We start from the raw sequence: 13054 nt of genomic DNA on the forward strand, positions 1-13054 counted from the left end.
TAATAGTGTGTGACTGTGGGGGGACATTAGAGTGTCAGCTCCTCTGTACAGAGACTGATAGGACTGGCTTAGTGATCTCTGTACAGCGCTATGGTATATGTCAGAGCTATATAAATGTATAATAATAGTCCCTTCCTTCCTCTGTTCTGATTGGTTGTTCCGCTCTCCTAGTCGCTCTACCATCCTGGTGAAGCTGAACACGGAGGGGCAGAAGGAGTTGTGTTATTGCCCCGGGGATCATCTTGGGGTTTTCCCGTGTAATAGGGAGGAGTTGGTTCTGGCGCTGTTGGAGAGAGTGGAGGATCCCCCACCTGCTAATGACACCGTCCTGGTGGAGACGATGGATAGGGACAACAACCGTGAGTAGAGGGGGGCATGGGTGATGGGGGGAGGGTTGGGGTTAATGGGGGGGTTGGGGGTGATGGGGGGAGATTGGGTGTAATTGGCTGTAGGGGGAAGGGATCATATTGAAGTGCTGGGCACAGAAGTGGCCCTTGGGCCCCTTTGGTTGGGTCCTGGTGTGTGATTTGCCCCTGCACTGATCCGGTTCTCCCCTTCATGTCAGGTTTGGGATCGGGCCGGAAAGCTGATTGGGTGTCGGACACTCGGATCCCCCCCTGTACCCTGCGCCAGGCTCTGACCAATTACCTGGACATCACCACCCCACCCCCCCCTCAGTTCCTGCAGCTGCTGAGCGCTCTGTGTGAGGACCCCGATGAGAGGCAGAGATTGGAGACACTGAGCCAGGTGAGGGCGCCGAATGGACCAATCAGATCCCAGCATTTGTTTCCTAATCTGTGCTGATGCCGGATAACCTCAAATAATGAACCAATCAGAAGGAGCCGTCCATCAGTCTATAGCAGCCAATAGCTGGGTTCTGATTGGTTCTGGATCTGGGAATTTTCTGTAAATTCACCACCAGCCGGATCCTTATGGAACTGCCCCAGCAAATTCCTAGTTGCCCCGGGGTAGTAACGCTGGGATTCTCCTTCTTACCCCGCAGGACGCCCGGCAGTACGAGGAGTGGAAATGGTTCCGATGCCCCAACCTGGTGGAGGTTCTGGAGGAGTTCCCATCGATCTCCATGCCGAGTTCTCTCCTCCTGACCCAATTACCCCTCCTCCAGCCCCGCTATTACTCCATCAGCTCCTCCATGGACACTTACCCCGACCAGATCCACCTGACTGTAGCCGTGGTGTCGTACCGCACACAAGGTGAGGGCCCCGGGGCCACATTTCTTCCATTCCCTGGACATTATTTCTGTGTGATCATTGCTTTTATTTCCTGCAGAAAATCTCGGGCCCCTGCACTATGGGGTGTGCTCCACGTGGCTGGACCAGCTTTGCCCCGGCTCCTCTGTGCCCTGCTTCGTCCGCGGGTAAATAAATCACTAATACCCCCCAACACTGAAATATCGGGGAACTAAACCAGGGCAATGGGGGGGGTACAGGCGGCTTGCCCCAATGGCTGCAGGGGGAGGGCTCAATTATACCACCTCAGACATCACATTGGGGGGGGGGGGGGTCAGTGCATTATAATATTACCCCTGATTGCCCTACATGCACATGGAGGAGTCCCAGGGAGGTGCTGCAGCCTCTGGTTTTATGTCACCTTACCCTGTGTTTGTCTTTCTTTGCAGAGCCCCCACCTTTCACCTCCCCTCGGATATAAAAGCCCCCTGCATTCTTGTGGGGCCCGGAACGGGAATTGCCCCCTTTAGAGGCTTCTGGCAGCAGAGACTTTATGACATTGAACATAAAGGTGAGAAATTCTCCGGCATTTATTATTAAAGCCGGACTGTAGGGGGCGACACATCGGTGGGGGTAGTAGAAGAAGCAGCGCCCTGATCATTAATACCCAGAATTGCGGGGTCACCCCATGCCCGGACTGCTGGGACATGGCGCCATCCGGTGGTGGAGCTGGGAAATGCAGCCAAACCACCATACTACTGCTGGGACATGGCGCCATCTGGTGGTGGAGATGGGAAATGCAGGCAAACCACCATACTGCTAGGACATGGCGCCATCTGGTGGTGAAGCTGGGAAATGCAGGCAAACCACCCTACTGTTTCCATGCACAGGGCCCATTGATTGGATAGAATAATAATTGTGAATCATTCACTGCAAAACTTTCCCCGATTTATGTGAATAAAATTCACCAAAAAAAGGAATCCCTCTGATGGCAGTGGCGGGTTCTCTTTGCAGGTTTGGTTCCGGGGGAAATGATTTTGGTTTTCGGCTCTCGCTGTGCAGAACTCGATCACATCTACAAAGAGGAAACCCAGGAAGCCCAGCGGAGAGGGGCTCTAACCCACATCTATACCGCCTTCTCCCGCCAGCCCGACTGCCCAAAGGTGAGGGGTGCATCACACATTCACCCAACATTCACCCAACATCAGGCAGAGGTCTCACAGTTCACCTTCATATTCACCCAACACCAGGCAGAGGTCCTACCTTCATATTCACCCAACACCAGGCAGAGATCCTACCATTCACCTTCATATTCACCCAACACCAGGTAGAGGTCTTATGTTCTCTATTTTCATTCAGATTCACCCAACACCAGGGAAAACCTTTTATTTATATTTTATTTTTAGGTGAATCGGGGGGGGTTGGAGCCTCTGTTGGTTTTTGTACACTCAGCAGGTGAAATTTCCCCACAGTCACTGCAGGCGCTACAACCCCCCATCCCCCACACAAGTGAAATACATTTTGCCTAAACTCTCAGTCTTCACCTTTACATTCCACCTTGGTGAGAGGTGAATGCTGTGGTGAATATGAGTGAATAATAATTAAGCTGTGTATATATATCAGAAAAAAATCATGTGGTGAATGTTGTGGTGTGTATAAATCCGTATAAAGTGTGTGGTGAATGTTGCAGTGAATAAATAGTAAGCAGCGTGTATATATCTGTATAAAGCTTGTGGTGAATCAGTATAAAACACACAGTGAATGTTGCAGTGAATATATATCCGTATAAAGCGTGCAGTGAATAATAGTTAAGCAGTGTGTATATATCCGTATAAAGCGGGCGGTGAACGTCAGGGTGAATGTCTCCCCTCTCTTGCAGACCTATGTCCAGGACATTCTCCGCACTCACCTGGCCAATCAGGTGCATGATGTGCTGCGGCACCGGAATGGTCACATGTTCATCTGCGGTGACGTCACCATGGCGACCGATGTCCTGCAGACCGTCCAGCTGATTTTGGTGTCTCAGGGGGATCTGAGCGTCCTGCAGGCCGGAGATTTCATCGGAGAGCTGAGGGTGCGTCGGGGTCCCGCCAGGGGGGGAGGGGGGCCGGGGGGATAAGGGGGAACCCCGGCTATAATTGTTATTCTCACAGCTCACGGTATATTAGTGTGGGGGTTAGTGGGAAGAATGTCCCCCCCAGGTCATGTGACCCATGGCAGGATTGGATGGGGGGGGGTACTTGGGGGCAGCTAAGGGGTTTGATAGAAGTACAGGGGGTGGGGGGATGGAGGAGAGGGTCACACGGAGCAGGAAGGTAACTGATGGGGGGATAGTAGGGTCGGGGTAGGTTGGATGGAGCATTGGCTATGGGTCACATGACCGGTCGGGGCAATTGTACGGAGTTGGGGTTAAACCTCTTTTGGTGTTTCCCCGCAGGACCAGAACAGATATCATGAGGACATTTTCGGCATCACCCTGCGGACCCACGAAGTGACCACGCGTGTCCGCTGTCAGTCCATGTCACTACAGGAGAAGCGGGAGACATGATCACCCAATCAGAATCCAGACTATGCACCGACCAATCAGCAGGCACCAATAGAACAATTTGCACTATATGATAACGCTTGTCTCTGATTGGCCACGAGGCCTCTTGCAGTGTTCCCCCCATTGTCCCCACTGGGGTATAACCCCCCCCCCCCAAGGGAATTATTTGCATTATTTGTTCACCGGCCTCCGGGGGTGACATTGGTTTAGGGTGAATAGTGTGTGGCCTCCTCCATGGATTCTGTACAACGTATTGGTGGTCACTTTTCACACCATTTAACTTTTATATTTGAAAGCTGCTGCTGATTGGCTGCCATTGGGGGAGGTATTATAAGGTGACACATATAGGGGGCGCTGTCACCAGCTGCGGGGGTGAATGTTGGGTGTACAGGTGGTCAGGCTGTATTTTCTGATATTTATCTGGTTATTAAATATTGATGATTATTATTTGAGGCCATTCATCTGCAGTCACACAATCAGAACTTCTGCTGATTGGATATAAATCCAGGCGTGATCCCACCCCCCTCTCCATGGGGCGCTGCTGTATTTGTGGGGCATGGGAGGTGTTTGCCATAAATTGGGGCCCCAGAATGTTCTTACTGGTGAAGGACGGGAGCTGGGATCTGTCAGATTCATCTCGTGTACAGCCAATCACATTGCCCACCCAGGACTGGCTCCGCCCCTGAGGAGGCTGCCACACTCTGATTGTTGAATCTTAGCACTGGATCGTCCTGAGAATAGATAGTAAGCTCTCCGCTCCGATAAGCTGAATATTGGCCCCAACGTGTGATGCAGATTATGGGGGTGGGGTTTGTATTGGGCCAATACGGAGACATTATTAGATGAATCTGAAATAAGAGGCGGTTCTTCTGTACAAGTATGTAAACATTTATTTCAGCTCACAGCCCGCCCACACAGAGCCCCGCCCATGCAGAACCCCACCCACACAGAGCCCCACCCACACACAACTTGCTGTGCTGTAAATGCTGCCCTGGGCTCTGGTCACAGCTTGGCACTGTTACCGGGGGAGGGGGTATATTTGGGTACACAGAGTCTGTTAGCGATGGGCCCCAGGGCATTGCTGGGAGGAATCTGGGAATTTCAGAGCACCAGATGTTTAACTCGCCAAGCTAAAGCATTCAGAGGACCCCCAGGATGCCCCGGGCAGGGAGGGCATCATTGTCTGGAGGGGTCCTGACCTGTGAATTCTGCTCATTCACCTCACAGAGGCCCCACAAAGTGTTGTCAGATGTATATTCCCAGCAATGAATCATTCACCCGCCAGGGACTACAGAACTGCTATTTGTGTTGTAGTAGGGTTAGCAGAGTTATAGCTCAGTGCATTCACTCAGTGAAACAATTCACCTTTATACAGCTCAGTGTATTCACTCAGTGAAACTTTTATACAGCTTCCTCCTAAATAATGGACAATGCACCGGGGAAACTGCACCATTCCCAACATTGGACTACAGCAACCCCCCCATAAGCCTGCACCGTGCTCCTCTGCTGATCTCCAGCCTCAACTCCTTGTCTGCACTGTGCATCCCCCATCTTCACTGTGCGCCTGCTGCTTTGCTGTATACAACTTTCCCCCACCATCATTTGTGCTGCCTCCATTATATGCTGCCCCCCTTACAATCTGCCCTATCTCTCCCCCCCCCCCCCGGCAGGGTGAGGGGCTCTCTGATATCCTCTGGCAATGAGCAGAATGCACAGGACAGCTGTAGTGACTATAAAACAGGGAACACAGCAAGCATCCTGTGCAGGAGGTGCTGTAGTGCCCCCTGGAGGCAGCAATATGAGCAGCAGATGAAATGAGTGAAGCAGCAAGGAAGAGTCGGGATATCTCCTCATCCCATCCACAAGGCACTTTGGAAGTATAAATTCCCCTCCATGTAAAGCCTCCGCCTCTCCGGATCCCAACATCTGCTGCTGCCTGGAGAATTATATCGGCGCAGACGCTGGAGGGTGACAACACCAAAATGAAAGCAGCTGGAAGCCACCAGCAGGTGGCGCAGTCTTTGGGGAGGGTAATCCTGTGGAGCCACCCCGGACAATGCGATGAAAGGCGACAAATGGAGGTCCCAGCAGGAAGCGGATAAAATAATAACACTGAAATAAATACTTTCTAGATCCTCAATCCAGGAACATAAAACTACGGCTCCGGCTGTACAAGCAGCTCCAGGTCCATGATAAAAAATAACGTCGGCCGGGTGCCTCTGCGAAATATGAGGCCGGCCCAGGGACCGGCACAGTTCAGGTACAGCGCTGCGGCCTATGTGAGCACACCGAAGAAAATCTTTGATTTGTAAAGGGGACCTGTGAGGAAAAAATGAGAAGACGTGAAGGACGGACATGGAAATCCCATCACAGAAATATCAAAGAACCTTCCACACGTGTAACGCTACGGCCCAGACACCAGAAATGTTACATTGTGAGGGATCCGGAACGTTCTGCAGGGAGCCACTATAAGGGGACATGACGTGCCTGAGCCAGGATCAATGACAGCAGCAGGTGACCTCCTCCTGACCTCCTTCAAGCAGGTTTATATATGAGAATGTAAAACCCCTGTGAAGGAAACAAAAGCCCACTGACAGAACCTCCTGCTGCACCCAGAAACCCGATATTTAGGGTGAAAAGTTTCAATGGCTGAATTTGGGGGAAATGTGTGCCAGACCTGACATACACCCCCCCCCAAGGAGTGACCCCTCATACAGAGAACCGAGAAGTATGGAGTGGGCAGATCTCTGGGGTGGATGAGACACAGGCCGGGCAAATCACACGTTACATCAGATTACCAGATTGGGCCACTGAATGTTCCTACAACCTGGGAATCCAATTTCACCAGTGGGAACCATAGAAATGAATCCGCCACCGCCAACCAACCACGCGGGGACAGGTCAGACCCGCCAACCAACCACGCGGGGACGGATCAGATCACATTCATCCTCTTGGGACCCAGGAAAACAATGATGGGAGTAGGTTGGAATATTCATGGCTGGCCCAAAGCGTTTTGTTTGCCCAATCCTAATGATGGTGGAAGTATAAACAAATGGGTACGAGGCATGCAGCGCCCCTTAATGGACATGAAAGAAATGGCAGACTGGTGATAAATGCCCCCCCTACTCACCACTATGAGATGTGCTAACTACTGCCGCCGCCGCTGCTGCTTGTGCTGTGGGAGGCTGACGCTGCTTTTAGGGGTGAGCGCTCTTCCACCTCCTCCTCCTCCCAGCCCCCAAGGCGCAGACCATGGTACCCCGACCGGGAGCTGGACCTGGTTCCTGCAATGGAAGGAGGTTACAGTCAGTGACGTATACAGAGAATGGCACAGATACAGAGCCACAATTCACACAACTTTACCTGGCTGGGGTCTCTGATGAGGAGACAGATCTGACGCTTGCCACATCCCCAGGGGGCGCTGTGCTGAGCCCTGACTCTGGTGTATCTGGAAGAGATGGAGCCCATTACCACACAAAACGATCTGTGCCCACCAATATATGGCAGAGAATCATGAAAGCTGGAATTATGGGCCCCCCGCAGTGACATTGCCGCTTCCTGTCAGGGATCTCTGCCATATTGATTGGCTGCCCCCCCCCCCCCCCCCACCAGGAAGATTGTGAGCAGAAGGGACATGTGTGGTGGTGTCACTGCAACATCTAAAGTCAGAAGTCAAAAATGACTGGAGCTGTAATTATATCATAAACCAATGGGAATTCATGATGGGATCGGTACGGCTGAAGCCCTTACGTCCGGCCCCTGAGGTACCTGAAAGGATTTACTGAGGAGTCCAGCAATCACTGCGCGGGATGACATATTTGTATCACATGACTCCCCAAAACGGTATCACAACTCTCACATGACACCCCGAGCGGTATCACATGACTCTCACATGACACCCCGAGCGGTATCACATTACTCCCCTGAGCGGTATCACATGACTCCCCCGAGCGGTATCACATGACTCTCACATGACACCCCGAGCGGTATCACATGACTCTCCATAGAGGACACTTTATATTTGTGTTACGCGGCTCTGCACAGTTCGGGGGTTTAAATTGTTTTCTAAGCTTGCAGCACTCACGGATTCTGAAGTTTGAAGTCTGAAATTCAATACCTGTCCCTATATTTGGTTTCTCTACATTTTCTGTCTGAGCCCCGGGGGCAATGGAAATCTGACAAGGGAGTTGCTCCGCAGTAACTCACCAAACCTTTTACTGCCCCTGGACAAAGCCAGACCTGCGGGGGGAGATTCCAGGCGAAGCCATAATTGGGGTTTGGGGGCAGCTGTGTGTTTTCATGATTCCCATTTTATCACTCCCACCATATCCCACCCATATCATGGACGCCATCCACTCACCTCATGCATGTAAATGGCATGCAGACTCATCTCAGCAGATGCAAACCCTGAGGCCAGCAATGAAGAGCGAGATGCACTCTGGAGCTGGAAGTCAGTTGGTGACATGGCACTGTGACAAAGACAATAAACCGCATTATTGTAAATCTTCCCCACGGCTGAAAACGGTGCAAATAAAAAAATGACCCCTAAGCTGAGGGGACTGACCTCTGCTGCAGGACGGTGCCATCGCTGTTGTACAGGGAAGTGTTGGAGTGCGCCCCCTGTGGGCGGCTGGCTATCTGTGATGCAGAGAGGGATGCTAGGACGCTGGCTGCTGCAGATGCAGTAGTGGTTGGTTGTGCAAATCGCCGATCCCTCGTGGGTAATCCACTGGCCGTAAGCACTGGGTGAACCAGCACGCTGGCCAGCAAATTATCAGGCTGAGGAGAGATAGAAAGAAAATGAGTTGGGAAGAGACAGAGGAGGGAAGAATGAAGGGTGGAAGGATGGAAGAGTGACGGGCAGGAGGAAGGAAGGGAGGAAGGATTGAAGAGTGACAGGTGGGAGGAGGAAGGAAGGAAGAGTGATGGGTGGGAGGAGCTGGATGTCTCAGTGGGAGGGGTTTATATGATGGCACACTGACCGCAGTTCCGGACTCATTAGACAGAAGGGAGGTGCAGATGGGGGCATCACACAGAATCTGCTGGGCAGGAGGGGCATTGGCTGCATCTTGCTGAACCTTCTCCTTCACGTGACCAATGAACATGGAGCTCTCCAATGGTGGCTGCCAGTGAGGATTGGTGATCGCAAAATGCATCAGAGACAGCTCCGTCTTCCCATTCTCTGCCTGCTGGTACACAGAGGCCTGCGTCTGGCCCTCCGACATCCACTGCGGACAACAGAAAAGATGAGGAGTGAGTGCGGAGCACAATATGCCGAATACTAATCCCTACAATTCCCCTCCAATCCAGACTCAGCCCCCCCCCCCCCCCAGTGATCTCCCTGTAATCTACACCCCGGCCTAACTACCTCCTTTCAATTCACACCCATCCCCCCAGGTAATTACCTCCATTACATCTCTCCCTGGTTCTCACCTGAGGGTTGCCATGTTTTCGGATGTCCATTTGAGCAAATGAGCAAATATCCCCGACTCCCACCACCTCCACAGAGAAGTTCCGGAAGAAGTCAATGATCTCCAGAGATTTGTGGCGAAGGGAAAAGATCAGAATGAACGGAGTGATGACCGGACTGAGAAGTTCCTCCAGGATAAAAACCTGCCAGAAAAACAGCAGAGATAAGAGAAATGCAGATACCTGACCCCACCCCGCAGGGTCATACAACCTGACCCCACCCCACAGGGTCATACACCTGACCCCACCCCATAAGGTCATACACCTGCCCGCACCCCACAGGGTCATACACCTGCCCCCACCCCGCAGGGTCATACACCTGACCCCACCCCGCAGGGTCATACCTGACCCCACCCCCACAGGGTCATACACCTGACCCCACCCCCACAGGGTCATACACCTGACCCCACCCCCACAGGGTTATACACCTGACCGCACCGCACAGGGTCATACACCTGACCCCATCCCACAGGGTTATACACCTGACCGCACCGCACAGGGTCAAACACCTGACACCAACACAATGTGGTCAGGTGTTAGTATGTCAGGTGTATGACCCTGTGGTCCCACTGACTCCTCAACAGTCCCTGAAGACCCCCATACAGACACCACAGTACAACAATCCCTGAAGACCCCCATACAGACACCAGAGTACAACAGTCCCTGAAGATGCCATGCTCGAGCTGTTCTTACCGCCTTGTACTGGAATAGCTGTGCCAGCTCATCGCGGGTCTCTGATTTGTGGGCATGTCCCTGCCAGTGGTCAGGCATGTAGTGAATATGAGCCAAGACACACTGCAGCAGCTGCTCGGGGCACCACACCATGTGCTCATCCGGGATAAAAGACCTGCGGAAAGGGGTATATGGTAATAGGTGACTCAGCATACCCCCTCCCTGCAGTGACCCCCCCAGTGCCTTACCACCATCCCTTACCTGGCAATGGTGACCATTACTCCCAGGACAGTGATGGCGGTCAGGATATGCTGGACCGTCAGGACATCCTCATCATAAACGGTCAGCGCTATAAGAACAGCCAATATGGAGCCAGCAAAGAATGCCAGGTTTTTGGCTGCGATGGCCAGCAGAGGGGAGGCAAAGGAGTTCATATATTTGGTGGCCGGTTTGTAGCCTCGGCTCAGCCGTGCCTGGAGCTCGTGGGTCAGCTCATTGAAGTGACGGAGGTAAAGCCGGCCATAGAGCGACCAGCGCCGAGCACCCAGACTGCCGGGTTCCCTTTTAATGACTTCGGTATAGCTGAAGAAGGCATAGAGGATCTGCCAGACCAGAATAAATGGGCACAAGACCAGATTGGCCAATCCCAGCAGGATGATGGTACGGCTCAGCTCTTGCGCCAGCTCCAGCCTCTGGCCCTGACGTTTGTATTTGGGCTGAAGGTTCCACTTGTTCTGGAAGAGAGAGCCGGGGCCCCAGAAGAACAGAAGCTCCAGGTTATATTTCAGACCCTGACTGAGGAAAGTCACCTCCCCCATCAGCGGCACCCGGAAGCGCACGGGTAGGAGACTCTTATTAACCATGGCCACCATGTAATTCTTAAAGCGCAGGATTCGGTGGTAAATGTCCAGCTCAGTCAACTCCTTCTTGTGCACACACATGGGGTGCTCCCGCTGCAAGGAGATGAGGCGACTCTGAACCTCCTGCCAGGTGAAGTTACACAGCTCGTCCTAGGGATCAGAGGAACATGGAATCATGGGGGATCATGGGGGGTGCAGAGATCAGGCAGAAGGGGGAGCAAGGGGGGATTGGGGCAATGTACAGAGAGGATAGGGGTGAATGGGGGCAATATATAGAGAAGCTTGGCGTGAATGGGGGCGATGCACAGAGAGGATTGGGGTGAATGGGGTAATAAATAGAGAGGCTTGGGGTGAATGGGGGCAATGTACAGAGAGGATAGGAGTGAATGGGGGCAATGTACAGAGAGGATTGAGGGGCAATGTACAGAGAGGATTGGGGTGAATGGGGGCAATGCACAGAGAGGAATGAGGGGCAATGTACAGAGAAGGTTGGGGTGAATGAGGGCAATATATAGAGAAGCTTGGCATGAATGGGGGCGATGCACAGAGAGGATTGGGGTGAATGGGGTAATCAGTGTACAGAGTGATAAGGGAGGGGGGCAATGCGCAGGGCAGGAAGGTTTGGGATCCGTATGCACAGTTCTCTCACGCTGGCAGCAGCCGGTGTGATCTGCGCTGCACTCACCGAGGGAATCTTCAGGGCCCGAATGTAGAACTTGCGGATCTCCCAGGAACTCAGCAGGTTACAGAACATCTTGACAAGACGATAGAGCCAGAAGATGGCAGCCATGACCAGCAGGAAGATGATCCAACCACTGGACTGAATCCTGCATGGAGACCACAGAATAGGGATCATCATAGGGATAACCTCCCAAATCTCTGCACAGTAATATGGAGCTTCTGCCCCGGGGTATCACCTCCAATACCCCCTCAGGGAATTCCCTCCAGTAAAATAGTAATACTCTCCCGTGTATGTTAGAGTAAGGTCAGAAAACAGACCGCAGCTTCCTGTCATGTGACACCGGACCATCCATCTCTGGCGGAGCTGGGAGGCAGCGAGTGCGAGAAACATTGCAGGTGTACCCTCCTCCTGCACATCGTGCCCCCCCCATTACTTGAGCTCCATCTTGCCCTGCACTCTCCTCCCTGGTGCTCCATGTTGTATCTTCCACAATAGGTCCCCCCCACCCGGGACCCTATGATTCTCCCTCCATGATTGGCCCCACCCCGGACCCAATGATTCTTTCTTTGTGATTGGCTCCCTCCACCCTATGATTCTCCTTCTGTGATTGGCCCCCTCCACCCTATGATTCTCCCTCCATGATTGGCCCCCTCCACCCTATGATTCTCCCTCCATGATTGGCCCCCTCCTATCCCATGCTGTGACTTACCTGAGGGCACATTGTTGGGCAGGCAGGATGGCATCGGTCAGGGTCACCTTGTTGCGCTCAGGATTGGGCCCGGAGTGTGTGTGATTGACGGGTTTATTGGCGAATAGCACATCGTATTCCACGCAGTGAAAGAGGAAGGTGGTGAAAGTGACAACAAACAGGAACTGGCTGAAGAAACGAAATATAAAAATTAATTAAATTCTCTTTTCATCCAACCTCCTGGAACCCTTGTTCAAGCCCCTCCCATTACTCCACAAGCCCCTCCCATTACTCCACAAGCCCCTCCCATTACTCCACAAGCCCCTCCCATTACTCCACAAGCCCCTCCCGCCATCCTTAGATCCCATACAATGCTGGGAGTAAAATATCCGAATCCTACTCACACAAGTTCAAAGAAGTCAGACAGCACCATGCAGGCAAAGCCATTCTTCTGGTGGAAATGATAAATGTGCAGCCGGAGTCAAGGAAAACGGGCGGAGACAGTGGGAATTTGTGACCCAACACACCCCATCCCCACCCCAAAACAACCCCACCCCCACCCGGGGCTCAGAAAGGATATCTTGGTGAAGAAATTGTCCAGGTTCTTGATATGATGCCAGGAGTCTGAAAAAAGGAGAAGGGGCAATTAGTCAGGGGGCAAACAAAAGACACTCCATGCATGTTATATATTGTACACGCCCCCCCGGCACAAGGCACGCGTGTTGTATATTCTACACGCGGCCCCCCGGGAACAGGTCACACATGTTGTATATTGTACACTCGGCCCCCCGGCACAGGTCAGGCGTGTTGTATATTGTACACTCGGCCCCCCGGCACAGGTCACACATGTTGTATATTGTACACGCGGCCCCCCCGGCACAGTTCACACATGTTGTATATTGTACACGCGGCCCCCCCGGCACAGGTCACACATGTTGTATATTGTAC

At 52.6% G+C, this 13054-nt stretch overlaps 2 protein-coding genes across 4 annotated transcripts in view; one reads left to right on the top strand and one right to left on the bottom strand.

The window, feature by feature from the left end:
* Positions 1 to 4182, top strand: part of NOS3 (nitric oxide synthase 3) — a gene marked incomplete in the record, with an annotated part of 17257 nt that extends 13075 nt beyond the window's left edge. The window contains 8 exon segments of the mRNA XM_072413081.1: positions 172 to 359; positions 566 to 747; positions 1004 to 1214; positions 1291 to 1378; positions 1640 to 1761; positions 2205 to 2353; positions 3070 to 3264; positions 3628 to 4182. Coding sequence (XP_072269182.1) covers positions 172 to 359; positions 566 to 747; positions 1004 to 1214; positions 1291 to 1378; positions 1640 to 1761; positions 2205 to 2353; positions 3070 to 3264; positions 3628 to 3738 — 1246 coding nt within the window.
* A 417-nt stretch (positions 4183 to 4599) lies between these two features.
* Positions 4600 to 13054, bottom strand: part of LOC140331795 (autophagy-related protein 9A-like) — a 10742-nt gene continuing 2287 nt past the window's right edge. For all 3 annotated transcript variants that reach the window (XM_072413089.1, XM_072413091.1, XM_072413090.1), the window contains exons 3-15: positions 12685 to 12730; positions 12511 to 12573; positions 12128 to 12295; positions 11422 to 11563; positions 10138 to 10886; positions 9898 to 10051; positions 9169 to 9348; positions 8718 to 8963; positions 8300 to 8514; positions 8096 to 8204; positions 7099 to 7183; positions 6866 to 7019; positions 4600 to 6054 (exon numbers count right to left, since the gene is read on the bottom strand). In XM_072413089.1, the coding sequence (XP_072269190.1) occupies positions 6880 to 7019; positions 7099 to 7183; positions 8096 to 8204; positions 8300 to 8514; positions 8718 to 8963; positions 9169 to 9348; positions 9898 to 10051; positions 10138 to 10886; positions 11422 to 11563; positions 12128 to 12295; positions 12511 to 12573; positions 12685 to 12730 (2297 nt within the window). In that variant the 3' untranslated portion in view covers positions 4600 to 6054; positions 6866 to 6879. The remainder of the gene's footprint in view (positions 6055 to 6865; positions 7020 to 7098; positions 7184 to 8095; positions 8205 to 8299; positions 8515 to 8717; positions 8964 to 9168; positions 9349 to 9897; positions 10052 to 10137; positions 10887 to 11421; positions 11564 to 12127; positions 12296 to 12510; positions 12574 to 12684; positions 12731 to 13054) is intronic.

This window comes from Pyxicephalus adspersus, chromosome 5 (genome assembly GCF_032062135.1).
Source record: "Pyxicephalus adspersus chromosome 5, UCB_Pads_2.0, whole genome shotgun sequence".
In the NCBI taxonomy this organism is placed as follows: domain Eukaryota; kingdom Metazoa; phylum Chordata; class Amphibia; order Anura; family Pyxicephalidae; genus Pyxicephalus; species Pyxicephalus adspersus.